Raw genomic sequence first — 19,415 nt, 5'->3', positions numbered from 1 at the left:
GTATTGTGCATGTGAGAGTCAACTTAGCCTTTTACATACTAGTATACAGAATAAACTTGCTTAATTAGACCTGCTTTCTGATTTAGCCAAACTTTTTCCAGCCCAGTGAAGCACCCCAACTTCTCTTTCAGGTAATTGTCAGCAACACAGCAGTAAATATCAACATGAAGCAGATTATTATTGTAGATCACGCAGGGAGAACAAAGGGTAAAATATTTAACTCCAGCAGTGTTTGATTATATTCTGCACAGTGAGAAAACTTGAAATCACTTTCAAGTTCCAGCATTTCTTACTTCTTTTCAGTTGGGTCAAGTTTCTAAACTTTCTAAATCTGTTTTCCGGCTAATGAAAAGAAAAATAGGATTCTACTGAGTCTCCTATCTACCTACTCTAGGACTTCTGTGAGGATCAAATGAGATGAGGCATGGGAAAATGCTTCACAAACATTTGGTTAAAGTGTAAAATGTTCACCCCTGGCTATAAAGCAAGTTGGGTTCCTGAGCTAAAGAAATTCCAAGAAGGCTAGTCGCTAGGGAGAGGAAGCCAGGAGTTGCTACATGACGTCATTACCCGGTGCCCACAGCGACTGTTTCCGGGCTGGGTTGGGCTGTGGGCCGTATTTTGAGCCATGGGGTCTCAGCAGTATTGGCTGCGATTTGGTAGGGTGTTGCTCAGGGGTGGTGGCGGGACCTGTGTCCCACATGGGGGAAGCTGAGTGTTGGTTTGATGGTGCCAGGTCCGTGGTGCTGTTTCTTTTTAAATGGCCAGTGCACTTCACAGCAGCTCCTCCTGTGTTCAGCATTTGCCCCCTGGTGGTCAGTGCATGTCATAGCTACCGGTCGTATGGTCAGATGGACACTTAGGCTTTTAGATAGATAGATAGATAGATAGATAGATAGATAGATAGATAACAGTATGATGAGGTAAATAATCATAAAATTTGGAAAGTGTGTTTCAAATCTAAGGAGCATTGATTATTCTGATGTAACCAGAGCTTAGGTCATGAAGATGGAGATGGCTTAGAAAGGTGGCTAGGTCAGATCAAGAGGGTCTGTCTTTGAATGCCATGCAAAAGAATTTCAACTTGGTTCTAAGAACATACATTTATAACAAGTAGAAGAGGGGGTGGGAATAATGCCTCCTTTTTCTGAAATGCATCTACAGTGTGAAAATTGAATTCCTGTAACTAACAGTATTATGAATTATAGAGGGATAAATTAGGGTTGGAAAGAAATAGCCTTTATTGGATGCACATAAGCCAGGTATTGTATTCGCATTCTGCATTCAATGCAATTTTTACATTGACCCAGTGAATGGAATGCTATTCTTCATGTTACCTATGAGAAAGCCAAGATCTGCAGAGGTGAGGCTTGGTGGTAGAAGGGGGACTGAAACTCAGTTTGCCCTGTTGAAAGTATCGTTTACTACTTCAGGATTCCCTTGGTGCTTTAGTTGAGTAGAAAAATTTCTTCCTTTAAAAGAGGAGTAAAGAAAGGTTTATTGTCCTGGAGGAGCTTTTAAAAGGATCTTTAGGGCCTTCTACTTCCAGAACAATGGAGTATAATATTTTTATTCATTTATTTCCACTAATACCTAGACATTATATATAAAATAAATATATGAAGGCTCTGAAAAGTAGAGAGGAGGAAGTAGACAAGCTAGAGACTTCAAGACCCGAGTAACAACACAGTGGTGCATTCCCTATGTTTTCTTCCTCCTTGTATATCTTGGGCTGGTTGTTGTTTCCATTTTTTATTGTTTCAAGGAAGGGGGAGAGAGAGAGAGAGAGAGAGAAACAGCAATGATGAGAGAGAATCATTGATCAGCTGCCTCCTGCACACCCCACAGTGAGGACCTGGTCCACAACCCAGGCATGTGCACTGACCAGGAATCGAACCATAACCTCATTGTTCATAGGTTGATGCTCAGCCATTGAGCCACACTGGCCGGTCATGAAGCATTTTTATTATGGCAGCTTTCCAATTCTTGTAAGATATTTTTAGCACCTATGTCATCTTGATATTGGCATTAGCAGCATGAAAACATGAAAGTATAAAATTCACTGCTAATAAAAAGTATATATTCAAATTCAGAATACTCTAATACTGTAATGGTAATTTATCAGTCACTTCAGCAAAAAAGTTAAAAGTTAAAATGTTTAAAAATGGCTATAGCCACAATAACTTGTTATGGATACACAATCTTCAGCAAGAATAACAAAGCTGGAGACATCACACTTCCTGATGTCAAATTATATTGCAGAGGTATAGTAATCAAAACAATATGCCATTGGCATAAAAATAGACATGTAGACCAATGGAACAGAACAAATTCTAAAAATAGATCCTTGTATATACAGTTAATTGATCTTTGACAAGGGTGCCAAGAATAAACAAGGTAGAAAAGATAGTGTCATCAATAAATGGTACTGTGAAAAGTGGATATCCATATGCAAATGAAACTGGACTCTTATCTTACACCATACCAAAAAATCAACTCAAAATGAATTAAAGACTGCCCTGGCTGGGTCACTCAGTTGGTTGGGGTGTCATCCTTTAAGCCCAAAAAGGTGTGAGTTTGATTCCCGATCAGAGCACATACCTAGGTTGCAGGTTCAATCCCTGGTCAGGGAGTGTACACAAAGCAACTGATCAAAGTTTCTCTCTCATAGTGATGTTCCTCTCTACTTTCCTCCCTTTAAAATCAATAAACATATCTTTGGATGAGGATTTTTAAAATGAATTAAAAACTTAAATGTAAGATCTTAAATTATAAAACCCCTAGAAGAAAGCTTATGGGAAAAAACTCCTTGACAATGACTTTTTTGACTATGATACTAAAAACAAAGGCAACAAAAGCAAAAATAAGTAAGTAGGACTACATCAAACTAAAAACCTTCTGCACAGCAAAGGAAACCATCAAGATGAAAAGACACCCTACTAAATGGGAGAAAACATATACAAACCATACATCTGATAATGGCTTAATATCCAAAATATATAAAGAGCTTACACAACCCAATAGTTAAAAACAACCTGATTTAAAAAACAGGCAAAAGACCTAAATAGTCATTTCTCCAAAAAATACATACAAAAGGCCATCAGGTAGTTTAAAAGGTGCTCAACATCACTAATTATCAGGGAAATGCAAATTAAAACCAAAATGAGATACCACCTAACACCTGTTAGGATGGCTATTATCCTATATAATAAAGAGCTAATATGCTAATTAGACCGGACAGCAGAATGACTGTCCGGACAACATTCCGGATGACCTTCTGGATGAAGCTGGGGCTGCGAGGGCCGAGGCAGCCGTGGCTGAGAGGGCTGAGCCCCTTGCACGAATTTCATGTATCAGTCCTCTAGTTAAAAAATAAGTAAATAAGGGTTGGCAAAAGTATGGATAAAAGGAAACCTTGGGTAATCTCATTTTAAACTCACAGGAATTAGTGGTTGACCCTGAAACTTATAATCTTACTAGAGGCCCGGTGCATGAAATTCATGCACTCAGGGGAGTCCCTCAGCCTGGCCTGCGCCCCCTTGCAGTCTGGGAGCCCTCAGGGAATTTCTGACTGAAGGTTTAGGCCCACTCCCCAGGCCTAAGCTGGCAGTCGGACATCCTTAGCACTTCCACGGAGGGGGGAGAGGCTCCCGCCACTGCCACTGTGCTCACCAGCCCTGAGCCTGACTGGCTGAGTGGCACTCCCCCTGTGGGAGCGCACTGACCACGAGGGGGCAGCTCCTGCATTGAGCATCTGCCCCTTGGTGGTCAGTGTGCGTCATAGCAACGGGTCTTTCTGCTGTTTGGTCAATTTGCATATTAGCCTTTTATTATATAGGATATATAACATTTGGATTGTGCCCATATCTATGAAAAATATGATAAAATTGTGTTACATCCTCAATAGATATTAAAATGCTATGATGCTTCTTCCTTCCTGGTCTATATTCCAACATGGACCATGCATATTTTCTCTTAATCATTTAAAATCAGCAACAACTTAAGTCACATGTGAAAAGTACTATAGGTATTCTATAATTGCAATAATCTGTATTTCAGTATTTATCATGCCGTTTAATACTATTTGGCCAAGAAATCAGTATTTCCTAAGAATAAAAAGTGTTTAACATTCTCATACTGTGTGAGTTTAGAACACCACATATTGACTGAAATGAAGTGACTTATATTTATACATTTAAATGGCAGTGAGAATAAACAGTATTCAGTCCACTTGGAACCAACATGAGGTAGGATGGAGGCGAGTTGCTTTCCTTATGGAACAGGTATGATGTGGGCAGTTGCTAGCAGGATGGGGCTCTTGCCATCATCAGGGTCCAAAGCCAAAGTGCAAGGCAGGCAGTATTTATTTATCTTGTTTCCTCCCATTTTTTTGCCGAACCCCTTTCTTTATGAAGTTTCAGCACCCTCTTTTATGATCTGAAGGAGCCAGCCATTCAGTGCTTCCTCGCTGCCATTATTTCTGGGAGGTTAAGATATGAGCCTTCTCTTCTATGTCATCTTGTGTAGGTCTTATAAGGAAAAAAGAATTAGGAGAAATGACTATTTAGGTCTTTTGCCTGTTTTTTAAATCAGGTTGTTTTTAGCTATTTTTAAAATATATATTTTATTGATTTTTTACAGAGAGGAAGGGAGAGGGATAGAGAGTTAGAAACATCGATGAGAGAGAAACATCGACCAGCTGCCTCTTGCACACCCCCTACTGAGGATGTGCCCGCAACCAAGGTACATGCCCTTGACCGGAATCGAACCTGGGACCTTTCAGTCCGCAGGCCAACACTCTATCCACTGAGCCAAACCGGTTTCGGCTGTTTTTAGCTATTTAGTTGTATTTTATATTTTAGTCATAAAAAATTTGTGACTAAAATATAAAATACAATAGGCTTCATCAAGGGTGAGTTAGTTGCATCAGAGAAGAACTCAGAGTCTAAATACACTCCCAATTTCAGGCTGTATGAGGACCTATTCTAGATCAGGGCTCCTTCTGGGGGCCAGTTGCCTATTTTGGGCGATTTCACTTTTCAGGATAAAGAGAAAGGTTGTCAACGACTTGACATTCTTCCTGAAATCCCACCAACCTCTGTGTTTGTATTTTTATTTATTTATATTATGAAGCACTCAAGGGACTATTTATATTTTGAAGCACTCAAGGGACTATTTCATTGTTGCCATTCTGATTAAATTTGTAAGGCTTCCTAAACTTCTGAAGTCATGTCACAGAAAGAAAAATGATAATCAGTACTTGGGAACAAGAAAGGATTTGACCCTGGAGGGGCTGCTCAGGCCGGAAGGATTGGCCTGGGACTTGGTGCCCAGGTCCCTCCTGATCACCCTGAAGGTAACTGCAAACTGATTGGGAAGTTAGCATTAGGTATGTTGTGACAACTGAGTTATAACCTCTGGGTCCAAACTGTCCATCTCTTAGGATTTGACAGACATAGCCCATTATTTTCAGTAGAGTGGGGCATTTAGAGGGAAGTAGGAACCAAACTTGTTGCTTGGGTATCAGAAAATGGACACATTATTGATACAAGATGATACTATAGTTGTATGTGCAGAATCCTGTGTCAAGGGGGTTTGGCCAGATTAGAAGAATCCAAGAAGAAGGAAGGGCTCCCAATTAGTGGGGAAAGCACAGTAATAGAGAATAATTCAGGGTGAGAAGCACATGGCAGACTGACCAGGTAATATCTGGGAAATGGACCCCTGCTTCCTAGGTTGGGGTTGATTAGGAGGTCTCATCATGGGCAGGGGCTGGTGAGAATAAAGTAGGAACACAAATAAGTCCTAACAAGGCCCCAAATTCTAGTCATGGCAGCAAGCGAGGCATTTAGGAACAAGGACCAAGGCAGATGCCAAGCTAGGGGACCTGGAGCCAATAATGATGAGTAGGTCCCATGAAAAAGGCATGAGCACAGGTATCAAAACCGGGTCCTGCTTCAAATTTGGACCTTCGGACTTTAGAATCAACAAGTGGGTTTAGCAACTTACCTCCAGCCTCAGATCAGGATTGATCCTGAGAATATGGGGAAACTGCACCAACCTGTAGAGCCAGAAACCCCTGCCCTGAAAGGAAGAAATGGGAAATCAGAGGCTGGGCCTGCCACAAAAAGTGGGGATTCAGCATTGCCTGTTCATGCCACTGCCTCCCCCAACCTCATTATAACTCAAATGTGGAGCATTAGTCAGGAACGCTGAGCTTCAAAGGAGTACAGGGCAGTTTTTTAAGGAAACGAATATACTGATAGTTTACTTTTACTTTTTCATTTATCCTCAGATGTTAAAAATTAACCTATCTAATAAAAGGGTAATATGCAAATTAATCGTCACTCCGTCACGAAGATGGAGGCTCCCATAGCCACAAGATGGCAGCGCCCAGTCCTCTCAGCCCCACCGGAGTCCCCCAGTCCTGGGGGGGCAGCCGCTGAGAGCGGGCAGCGTGAGTGGCCTGGCGGAATGCTTGCTTCCTCGCCCCAGCGACAAGGCAAGCGTTCCGCGCCCGGCCGCAAATGAGCCTCTGTGCAGCAGGCATGGAGCGGCCAAGCCCTGCAGAGAGCTACTGGCAGATGGATTCGTGCACAAGGCTACTAGTACTTAAATATTCTGAAAAGCAAAACCAGTATTTTCATTGCAGTCATTTTTATGTTTCCTCATACTTATGAAGTAAGAGGATGCCTGGATCTCAGTTTTAGATCCATCAAAAAACCTCTGTTAAAAGTTTGCAACTGTCTAGCAGCTTTTTGCTTGTTTAGCATTTACCCTCTGTTCCTCTGCCTTGCTATTGATGAGCGTGGAGCTGACATTTTTTAATAAATTACTCAGTTGAACCATATGAAATTCCTGATATTTTACTATCTGACTTTTTAAGACTGCAGTTTCCTGTGGGTCAACTTAACAGTTCCTGCTGTCTTTCTCTCCCCAAAAACTACAAAGAAAGGAACTGAGGAGAGAGGAGAAATGGTCTGCTCAGTCTGAAGAACCATGTTTCCCACAGGACCTTGCTGCTCAGGACTTCAGCCTGCAGTGTTTACACATGCTTGTCTCCATCTATAATGAGTGGAATTTGAATATACAGTTTCCTTCTCAGTCAGAAACTGACATTTTACCTTGACCAACAGAGCTTTTAGTCATAGACATTTCAGCTTATGTCAATAATTTTCTAAAGACAGTATATCTTAAGAACCATTTCCCTCAATATTTGACTAAATTAAAAGTAAATTTTAAATGGTTTTATCATACCTAGGAATATCACTTCACTTGTTTTTTTTCTTTATCTGTGTGTAGATTTACACAGATCATTCACGCTCTCCCATGCATGGGCATATGCACATACACATGAGTAAAGGTCAGCATTTGCACAGTCAGGCCAGCGTTTGCAATGCTCTCTTTAACACAACTGTCCCTCTGCAAAGAATGCAGGCAAGCCCAGGGTTGCCTACAGGAACTGTTCGCAGCGACCAGCTGGAAAATTGCCCTTATCTGAAAGCCCCTCATCCCCGCTTCTTTTGTACATTCGTTGGTATCCCATCATTATCTTCTTTTAAGGTCCCCAGAATTTCTTCTGAAAAGTATATTTTTGTCATTTAATATGTTCTTTTGAATTTTATGCTTTATTCTGATTCATATAATCTGGAGATATGTTCTCACACACATTGCCTCCCAGAGTTAGGAAATATTCTGTTCTAATGACACTCGGGAGTTCCATATAGTTTTCATACCTTAGTGCCCAAGTGACGAAGAGGGTCTAGAAGGAAATTAGGAAATAGGTGTATGATTAAATGACCAAAGGAGCTGATTTATGAATAAAGATCAAGGGAAACAAAAGTTCTTTCAACCTAAGCAAGTAGTGAGCAAGAGGGTCTATGGTAGCACTCTACACTATGGACAAATAAGTCTTAGGAAGAGATAGCATTAATACCATGCAGCACGAATCATGGAGGAGTGATGCTCTGAAATTTTAAAAATTCACAATAATGGTCATTAAAAAAATCTCAAATTGAGAGAATATGTTACATGAACAGCAAAGCTTCTGAGTAATAGTATCTTAATGAAAGCTCAGCTGTGACTGAAATAAACATTTCCCAATCTCCCTTAGGTTAGTCTTTCACCTTTCACTGCAGAAAGTTCTCTCTAAAATCTCCTTAAGTCTTGTATGCTGCAGCTTAAAGAGATCACGCCTGCCCTGCTGTCACTGGAAATAGTACTTTATCATATCTCCACTCCTCACAAGGACAGCATATGCTAGCATTTGTCCCCCTAGCCATGAGCTGTGGCAAACCAAGTACTTGCTTTTCCCTGAAAATACCTACCTCAGCTACTCTTTCTATGAGAATTATGGAAGTATCTTTCCTATGCCCTTTTCGTTTTTGGTGGTGCTCAAAGCCTTGTCCCACTTCTGCTCACCTGATTGGTGCTAATGATTAAGTGATCACTATTGGAGCTTCCCAAGAAAGGTCCAGGCATCATCTTTAGGAAAGTTGCTTATCCTATGTGAGCCTGTTTTCTCACCTGTAAAATAAATAATACTAATAATATATTTGGGTATTTAGTAATAAGTTTTTAAAATAATGTGTGTAAAACACCTTGAATTGTAATGGGTGTATAGTATACACTCAATAAGAGTAGCTATTTTGTTCTTATTATAAATTGTATTCATTGGTATATATGTCTTAGCTTTACTAGATTTATATTTTCTAAATTGCCTAGCATGTAGCAGATGCTCATTAATGGGTTGTTGAATCAATGAATGAATAAACTAAAAAATCAATGGCAATTATTAAAAAGTATAGAAAATGCATGTAAAGAGACAGTTCTTTCTGTAGCAAAGGCTGCTGATCCACCCTGATGTCAGTACAGCTTTCCCCAGACATGCTGGGCTCAGCTGGTGTCATCCTAACCATTCCATCACAAATTCTGGATGTAGGTTGGTACTACAAACCCTCTGAGGCTAGACTGATTATAGGCACCCCCTGGGAAACTCAGTCTAAAATAGAGGGAAAACTGCATTTGTTCTTGATTTTATCATGATCTTAAACTCACAAAAGAAAACTTTCACATATTCAGAAAGAATTTATTATGCAGCATGTATCAGCAAATTTACACTAAATAGGAAATGAATTTCTATAAAGGAACCAACTGCCTAAATATTAATGCATTTGACTGTGTGCTTTTCTAGATGTGGATAACACTGTGATAATGATAGCAGCTGCCATGTAATATGTGTGTGTGTGTGTGTGTGTGCGTGTATCTGTAAGAGAGAGAGAGAGAGAGAGATAGAGCGAGCGAGCTTGAGATTGATGGTCACAACAACCATAATGAGTTGGATTCTATTTCATTTTGCTGGAGAGAAACGAAGCCTGAAGCCCCAGCAGGGCATGTTTTCCCAGGGTTGTGTGCAGGTGACCTCTGTCGCACCTGTGCTTCCACTGACTGTGGCTGCCCCATTCCTAACAGCAGCAGAGGTTTGGGGCCTCTTTGGAGACAGGAGTGTGCACACAGAAGTCTAACAGCGACAGTCAGTCAGCCTATTGAAAGAGCCAGATCATTTGTCCTGACCAATCCTCCTGCCCACACCTGACATTAGGCTCCAGCCACATCCAGCATTCAGGGTTCAGCCTTAACTGCAGTCTCTCCTCTTGCACCTACAGGTGCCCCTTCCCATTCACACTCATAACTTCATAGCAAGTTTCAGGAGGATTAAGCCAAATCCAGATATAGTATTTCTGGATATGTAAATTTTAAGAAACAAAAGCATAATATTCTCTGATATTGGGAAATATTTTAGTTAACCATAGTATTGTCTATATAAATAGTCAAATCAGCTTATGTCTGATTTGGAGGAAACTTTGAGTCGTGTTTCTATAATATTTTCATCGCTCATATTTATGTAGTTCTTAGATTTTTAAGTTTCCCAAATTGTAAAAATCATATATTCTGATGAATCCACCTAGAATACTCAGCTGACTAGTGTCTAGAATCTGAAAATATTATCAAGGACAATATGAAAATAAACTTATTTCAGTATGTTTATTGAAAAGAGAATGTCTACTCAGTATTTAAATATTGGATGTATGTCTGTTCCAAAGACAATGGTCACTGATTTATCACTGCAAACTGTGCTCTCATTTTATTACAAACCAGTGCTTTTGGCTGCCCGTATTCGGACATGAACTTGAAAAAGGAGACAACACTCCATGATCGTGTGAGAGAAAAAACACAGGCAAATTTGGAATCAGACTCTTCACATTTAAAATTGAAAAATCTCTGTAATTTGAACTTCAACAGAAAACATGAAAAGGTGAACAGTCAGCCCAGGTAAGGAACCTTTTGATATGTGAAGCAGAAAGTAAACCATGTAGAATAGTAAAAGAACAATTTTGTTAATAGTAATAATTCATCACATTTCTTTGTAAAATTTCTTTTTCTTTCTGGGAATTATTATGATCACTGGCTCATAGAATTCATTTAAAATATTTCATTTTATCTTCATTTAAAAATATTTTATTTATCAAAATATGACTGTATCTCTTTGTAAATGTATATATTACATATAAGCAATAGAAAGCATATTTCCTTTACAAAATTCTGTAAGATTTCCTTTTACCTTGACAACTTTTTTATTCTTTGGATTCATTTTATAGAAATGATTCTTTTGGCACAAGGCCTAGTATTTGTACTCAGCAAGTTATATCAGGATTTCCTCTCCTACCTGCTAACTCGTCTCTGTCATCTTTAATCCAAATGTACCTCAGATATGATTTCTTCTGACTCTGAATAGTTTCCTTTTGATTTTTTGATAACATATCATCCTTTTGTTTTGAAATATAAATTTACATTTTAAGTATCAGGTTCCAATGTTTATTTACATATAATCATTTTCTAAAGAACCTTATTTGGCTTTTTTTAACCTAAATTAGTAAATATTCTAAATAACATCATCTCTGTAAAGGAGCTCGATTCTCCGTGCTGTGAAGAATAAACCCAGAAACATCCAGCACTGAGTAAATCATTGGAAACCAGGCAGAAATGGAGCCAAGAGAGGAGGAGCGGGAAGTGGGTGTTTTCAAACCCGTCTGCAGGCAGAAGGCAGTCATGTCCAAGCCCTTGTGTGACACTGGACCCTCCCTCTGCCAGCTCTGAGAGAGCTCTGCTGAGGGCTGCTGTGTCTCCACCCTCCAAAGCCTCGCTCCTTTCACTTGGCAGGTGGACAGGGAAGACATGCCTGCCTCTCTGTGGGAGCAGAGTTTGCACAGGAACAGCTTTCTGCCCATTTACACCTTCAGTCCCTACAAGGGAGGCCTGTTCATCGGGAGGGTACACTTTCACACCCTGGACTGTGGATTTTACACTCTGAACTGTGGGTTTTGTGTTTTGTGTTTTTTTCATGCAAATGTTATACAGAATTTGTGTGGCATTTCATTTTTGTTAAATGGCTTATTTTGATTTTTGACCCTTGTGCACACGACTGCAGATTAGCTCCCCTCTAAGGCATGATCTATGTGCTATGGATATGCGTGCCTCTCTATTTCTGTTGCTGTATCTTGCATTTTTATTTGTTACACGCCCACTCCTCTTGTTGAAACCTCACAGGTCTAGTTGTTCTTCACTGTGCTTCACACCCACACTGTTTACAACTCTAGCTGAGAGCTTGAACATCCTTCCCATTTTCTAGTTGAGGGAGAATTTTTTAAACTGTTTTCCAAGGAACAATGCTTATTTATTTCCATATATCTATTTGCCTTTACCCTTGCTATTCTATGCTGTTATCTTCTTCCCCACTAAAATCTTAGTCAGTCTCTCTTGTACATATTTTAGTCATTAATCCTCAATGTCAACAGCCATAGAGACTGAGCAGATCTTTGAACTATTCTAAAAAATAATTGCAAAGTTGTATTATCTCTGAAGTGAGCTAAACTTTACTTTCAGCACAGATATATATGGCTTCCCCTGTCTTGAACTCCCCTTGGGAAGTTGCTCTTTTCAATATATTATTATGCACTTTATCATTTTAAAGGGGCTTTGCACTGAAATAGCTCAGATAAGCATAATTACTACAGATAGAAGAAACAGGGGAGAAGGTTAGTTGATGTTTGAGCAAAAAGTCACATGATCCTTTTCTATCAAATCCTATTTCATGTATGCACAGAACTGTGCAAGCAGCTGGATGGGGAAGGGGAGTAGAGGCACACATCTTGAGTTCTTAAATATTATTTTGCTTTCAAATCTCAAGACCAAAGCTATCATTGCACTCCAATCTGTTCACTTTTACTTTTAACCAACCATCATAACAGTGTTTAAATAAACAGTATTGGCAGTTGTGCCCACTGTGACTACCCCCCAGATCCATGACACCCTGTTCATAGTCTAGAATTCCAGCAGGAGTTCAAGGACATCAACAAGGAATACTATGTATTCTAATTATAAGAAGATAAAGTATATTTTAGTCCCCCTCAGATTTCTTGTAGTAATTTCCTGAGATAACTTTTCCTCTAACCCAAGATATCAGGTGCAGGTCAGGGAGAATATTTAAATTCCATCTGTTCTACATGGCAAGAAATAATTTTTACTTGGTTCATGTCCAATCATAAGCATGAGAGCTAAATTAGTGTAAATTAGAGTTATAATTTCCACTGGCCTCTAATCCATCCATCCAGCTCTGGACAGGAATTCTATAATTTCTCATACAAGCAACACTTGTCACCTTAGAAATTCCAGACTTCATGTAATTCACATGCAAAATGTAAAATTAACTCTTGACATTCTTCCAAAATCAATTACATGCTGTCCAACAATTTAAGGGATTTTTCTTAACTGCATCCCAGTTTTGTGTTTCTTTTTAAAAAGTATGTTTGTTCTCATGTTAATCTTTGAAGAGAGCTATTAGTAAACATTTAGTCTCCATAATTTTGTAGTAGAAATAGTCTATTTATGTTCATATTTTCTTAGTAGAGAGTCAAGTTTTAAACTTGAATGGATTATATACTAATAGATGTTTACAAAATTAACCTTTATAGCATTAGGACTACATATTAATACAACTTTAAAGAGTAGATTCACAATAGGTCATCATTACTGAAAAACTATGTAGATATTCCTTTTCCCTTGTACTAACGGAGTAGTGGTGTATTCATGGTGCATTAAATAGAGGCATATGACTTTATGCTTGAGTGTCTTTTCTTTGGGTATGTACTCTAGAAGGAAAAAGCCTTTAATTTGTTTAACAGTCTATAGTTTGCACATACATTAACTTTGGAGCTCCTATAGTCTTGTGATTTAGTCAAAGCAGAAATTACTATCATCATAGGATTGCCATTTAGGTGAGGGAGTAAAAATCCTTAATTGTAGCTGATCTGGGACCCAAACATAGTTATTTTGATTAAACTCAGAGTATTCCTAGTTCAGTAAATTAATAATAGTAACACCAAAAATATGAACATCATTCACTTACTTTGGGCTACAAGCATTGTGCTAAACAATTTATATACATCATCCTGTTCATTTTATTTCATCGTCACAACCATCTTTTGTGTGGGTAAGTGTTCTAATTCTGATTTTACAATGTAGGCATCTTAAGATTAGAGAGGTTAATCAAAGTGTCCAAGATCGCACAGATAATCAGTAGAAAAGTTGGGACTAGAATCCAGAACTTCCTGACTCCAAATCCTATACATGTTTTAACTTAAGGCTGGCAAAGGAATGACAGTTTAAGACTTTGAAAATGCCTGGCTGGGTTTAAATGTAGACTACTCTCAGCTGCTAGCTAGGATTCTCAAGGTCATCTCATGATGCATTTATTTCTTATTTTGTAAAAACAGAATACTAAAGGGGAAGAATCTTAACTATGTTTTTCCCAAACTGTTTATTCACACACACACACACACACACACACACACACACACACACACACACAAACACTAGAGGCCCAGTGCACAAAATTAGTGCACGAGGGTGTGTGTCCCTCAGCCCAGCCTGCACCCCCTCCAATCTGGGATCGGTAGGATCAGGCCTAAATGGGCAGTCAGACATCCCTCTCAAAATCCAGTACTGCTGGCTCCCAACTGCTTGCCTGCCTGCCTTCCTCATTGCTCCTAACTGCTTCTTCCTGCCAGCCTGATCACCCTCTAACCACTCCCCTGCCAGCCTGATTGCTCCTAACTGCCCTCCCCTGCCGGCCTAGTCACCCCTAACTACCCTCCCCTTCAGGCCTGGGTCCCCCCCAACTGCCCTTCCCTGCAGGCCCGGTCGCCCCCAACTTCCCTCCTCTGCCAGCCTGGTCAACCCTAACTTCCCTCCCCTGCAGGCTTGATCACCCCCAACTACCCTCCCTTGCAGGCCTGGTCCCTCCCAACTGCCCTCCCCTGCTGGCCATATTGTGGTGGCCATCTTGTGTCCACATGTGGGCAGCCATCTTTGACCACATGGGGGAAGCCATCTTGTGTGTTGGAGTGACAGTCAATTTGCATATTACTCTTTTATTATATAGGATAGAGGCCTGGTGCATGGGTGGGGGCCGGCTGGTTTGCCCTGAAGGGTGTCCTGGATCTGGGTAGGGGTTCCCTTGGGGCGCGGGGTGGTCTGGGTGAGTGGCCTGTGGTGGTTTGCAGGCCAGCCACAGCCCCCGGCGACCCAAGCGGGAGGCCCTGGTATCTGGGATTTATTTATCTTCTATAATTGAAACTTTGTAGCCTTGAGTGGAGGCCAGGGCCCTCCAGGAAGCTTGGCTTCCTCCATCGCCAGGAGCAATCCAAGCCTCCTGCTCTCTCCAGCTTCATGGCCGCCGCCATTTTTGTTGGGATTTATTTATCTTCTATAATTGAAACTTTGTAGCCTTGAGCAGAGGCCAGGGCCGGCCAGAGCAGGTGGGAAGCTTGGCTTCCTCCATTGCCAGGGAAACCCAAGCCTCCTGCTCGCTCTGTGGCCGCAGCCATCTTGGTTGGGTTAATTTGCATACTCACTCCTGATTGGCTGGTGGGCGTGGCTTGTGGGTATAGAGGATGTACGGTCAATTTGCATGTTTCTCTTTTATTAGTGTACATAACCTTGAACACATTTCATTGTAATATACTAAAGGATTCTATCTACAACAATGGAATACAATTATACTTATTAAAACAGTTTTATCATAAAGAAAATTACTTTGAAATGCAACTCCCCCACCTCTCCCTCTATTCTGTTAGCTAGCTTCTCCAGGGCAGAGCAGGACATATTCTTTCTGGCATTTCCAACCCACCTAAGTATTCTTTAATAACTTCTTTTGCCTCCCCAGAGCAGTGTTTCATATGTTTTAATTCACACAATTGTTAGAACCACCATTAGTTAAAATACCTGTCATATTTAATCATTACTATTGAGAAGATCCAAGAAACTGCCTAATAAAGATCACTTTTTTTTCCTAATGTCTGCCATAAAATAAATTTTATGCACTTCCCTAAGGCCTGTATTGATGATGAAAATGGCTGGGGAAAGTTATGGTAATCACAGAATGGCATGTAGTGGAATAACTCCTAATGATCCTCATAATACATTGCACTGCCATGAGCCAACTAGTTTATTTCCACTACTCAAATTAACTACAACATAAATACCTTCTCTGAAGTCCATTCTCAGAATTAAAATAGTGTTAGTTGATTGTTCCCCATATTAACTTTCCAAGTTATTAAATAAATTTTATTTAATGCATCAGTCTTTTCTCTCACTCATTCCCACATAAATTCTCTGCTTTAGGGAATAAAGTCTACACAATGTCTCACTCACCACTTGTCATCATCTGCAATATTGTTTTTATTCCCATTCTTCTTACCTTGTTTATCCATGCCTGCATCTTCTCCCTTCTCCAAGGCTCATCTCTGTCTTTAAGTTTTCGATAGCAGTTCCAACCCATATGAGCTTTTTGGGGTTAGATATTGTGTTTTACATGTCTCTGTATTTCTGATGCTTCATATAATGCCAGACACTTAATAAGCACTCAGCAAATTAAGTAGATTTTGAGCAACACTATGTGCCAGGGACTGTCCTAGGCCCCAGGATATGGATCAAATAAGAGATGATCCCATTCCTTGTTCTTAGCTTATGCATGTGTGTCTGCATGTGCCTTTTTAATACTTGTGTTGTGTGTGCCTTATTTTTTCAAAAAGATTGGAGGCTGCTAAAGAGTTAGGAAACAGTTTTCATTATGTTTTTGGGTGGGGTTTTTTTTTCATTAATTTTTTCATTATAGGACTTAGCAAGTCTAAGTTGACTGATTCAGATACAAACATTACCTCTTAGAATCTCAATTTCTTTACCTGTAAAGTGAAGATAAAATATGAGGCTTAGATTTTGACTATAGATATATAGATAAACATAGATGTAAGATAGATGTAGTTATAGCTATATAATTGGACCTGGCACATAGTAGAGATTATTGAAATAGTAGTTCCATATCTTCTTTTCATTTTTATAAAAATTGTTGATTTTAAAGTCTTGCAATTCTACCAGTTCTAGTTGTGTATATATACCACACATCTTTACACCAAACATAGAAAGTTAGACCTTTAATTATCTGAAATATTACTCAGCGTCTGGAACTACATTAGACCCTAATCAGTTGAGCAGTGAGCAAAGCACCAAGACACCAGTTCCTTCTGGGCCTGTGGAGGACTGTGGCTGCACAAGGAAGCCTGCAGCCTTCCACACCAGCTCCCGCCCAGGCCACACTTCAGATGTGACAATCCTGGAGCTCACAATGGGGCAGGACTCAAATGATGATCTAATTCAACTTTTTCAACATAGAAATAAGGATATCAAAGCCAAGGAATTTATTTTCCTGTTGACACTGTCATTAATTGCAACATGCCAGGACTACTCCAAGCCCTAGTGATACAGCAGTGAACATAACAGACTAAAATCCTGGTCCATCCTCGTCCTTTTCAGCCTTTACTTAATGATAAGAAAGTCACACCAGCTAGGTAGTGGCAGAATGAGGATTTTTTCTCAAGCAAGATGACTCTAGTCCCTGCAGCCTTGTCAGTGGGCATGCAGATTCACTCATTGCACCAGCACTCATTCATTCAGCAAATATGTATGGAGCTTCTTCAGTTGCCAATTGGTGTGTTAGGGGCTGGGGATATGGAGCTGAACAAACAGTCCCATCTCAGCAGGGAGTATATTTCAGGTAGAGGAGTTGGAGGAGTAAAACAAAAGTAAACCATAAATGAAGAGAAAAGTCACAGATTGTGATGGGTGCCATGAAAGAAGTGAAAGGGTAACACTTGAAATGCTTTCAGCCGTTACCTATATTAGCATCCTGTGGACCATAAGCAGATCCAAGCCTTAAAGAAAAAAGGGAGTAGTATTCTGTTGAATATTTTGAAAATTGAAATGAAATGAGGTGTGTCAAGATCAGCGCAGGAGTGTAGACAGAAACTGTAATGACATGAAAGGACCTGGCCCTCATTTGCTCAACTCATCTTGGTTCCTTTGGCACTTCATTGTAGTCTTGTGTTTCCTCAACAAAGTTACTGTTTTGCTGAAATGTTATAAAATAATCAATGTATACCTTAAAAAGACCTTTACAAATACTTTTCTGAACTGGTTCTCTTAAGGCATTTTACAATTTATTGTGAATCTCTGGATTTCTGGAATCCTGTCTTGGCCCAGGCTCTTAGTAATTAAATCGCATCTTCTGCTGTAGAACAGTGTGTGCTAAAATGCTCATGGTTCTTTGCATAAAGCAAACATTGGTGCTCTTGCACCTCAAGAAATAAAAAGTTGTTGCCCAAGCACCAGTGGGTATTTTTTTCTTATCTACATACTTAATCTAGCTTTAAAATAATTATTTCCCATTCATTGTAAATAGTAAAATGAGGACATTAACATGTTTTCTCCATAAGTAAAGCAATGCCTGTGTATTATAGGAAAATGAGAAAATGTACATTAATAAAGGTAGAAAAATTAAACATTGAAAACATTAATAATACCCATACCTTTTCCTATCAAATAGTGTAAGTTAAAGGCTTATAAGAATATGGCAAAATTCCTAGCAATAATTCAGGCAATATAGAATTTTAAAAAAATAAATAAATTCTCATTCCCTACTCCTGAACTCTGATGCTGCATTCTGGTGTGGGTGTGTGAATAGATTGTCATATTGTCTTTTACACCTGTTCTGTGTTAATGTATGTATACAGATGTGCAGATACACACTCTTTTTTAATTACATTAATTTTTTGCTAAGGATTCTTTGAAAGTTAGCTTGTATCTACACTGGGTAGATTACTATATAATCATGGTAAATATTGGGAAAGGTGCTGCATTCCTGAAAGGTAAACACAGGGACACTAATTTCTGAGGCTTCCACAAAATACACTCATATTTTATCCCAAGTATATAATAGCAGACTGAACAAAGCACCTTGAATAAACCAACACTTATCATCAAAAGAAAAATAATCTGGTGTTGGACTTTAATTTTTATATGGAAATGTTGTCAAAACAGAGACAACTAAGTACCCACAAAGAAAAAATAAATTTGCCATGCAAAAGCATTGTTTGCTGCCTCAAAGAAAGTCTGAAGATAAAAGATATTAGCTAAAAAGTATGTTTTACTTATTTAACAATGCATCATGGATAATCTGCCATCTCAACACAAGTGGATTCAGTGCATTTTCTTTAATAGTTGTATCATATTCCACAGTGTGGACATGTCTTAACTATTTCACTCATTTCCTTACTGATAGGTATTCAGGTTATTTCCAGTATTTTTCCACTTATAAATAATGCTGCATAAATATTTTCATGTCTGTGTTATTAATTGATACTTTATAATGCAGTGTTTTTAAAGTTTAATTACTTTTATTTACAAACTAAACATATTATATGAATCCTTCTTTGGATTGATAACATCTTATAGGTCCTTGATTCATTTTGCTTGACTATAAATAAATTCACATATACAAATATACATACACAGAAGCATGCATACAGTATGTATGTCCATGGGAAGCTTTTGCAGTCCTCATAATTTACCCCAGCCTGCACATCCACCTCACACACCATGCCCCATGACTAAGTTTTCTCTCTCCCTACCCTCCACATGTCTATGCCTTTGCCGTGTCCCTCTTAGTACTTCCCTTAGTAAAATTTGTTTTGAGGTTTAACTCAAATTCATCTTCTCCTGAGAGGTTTTTCTGATCTCTCTGACCTTTAAGCAGAAAATCCCCCTCCTACTTTGTGATCCCATAGTGATTTCTTCATTTCTCTATTGTAGCCCTTTCTCAGTCTACTTCATGTGAGAGTTTGCAGCATGCACAGCTGCATCCTCTGTTAGATTATCAGTTTCTCGGCAGCAGGCACCATCTTGGTTGAATGCAACACCTGCATGTAGGAAAAGCTCAAAAAATGTCAATTGGACTTGGACAA

General features: G+C 39.3%; 1 protein-coding gene across 2 annotated transcripts in view; it reads left to right on the top strand.

Annotated features, from left to right (window-relative positions):
- Positions 1-19,415, top strand: part of L3MBTL4 (L3MBTL histone methyl-lysine binding protein 4) — a gene marked incomplete at both ends in the record, with an annotated part of 265,419 nt that overhangs the window by 154,628 nt on the left and 91,376 nt on the right. For both annotated transcript variants that reach the window (XM_079784360.1, XM_079784359.1), the window contains one exon: positions 10,159-10,332. In XM_079784360.1, coding sequence (XP_079640486.1) covers positions 10,159-10,332 — 174 coding nt within the window. The remainder of the gene's footprint in view (positions 1-10,158; positions 10,333-19,415) is intronic.

This window comes from Cnephaeus nilssonii (genome assembly GCF_951640355.1).
Source record: "Cnephaeus nilssonii genome assembly, chromosome: 11".
NCBI classification, from domain to species: domain Eukaryota; kingdom Metazoa; phylum Chordata; class Mammalia; order Chiroptera; family Vespertilionidae; genus Cnephaeus; species Cnephaeus nilssonii.
This window is presented reverse-complemented; position numbering and strand designations above follow the sequence as displayed.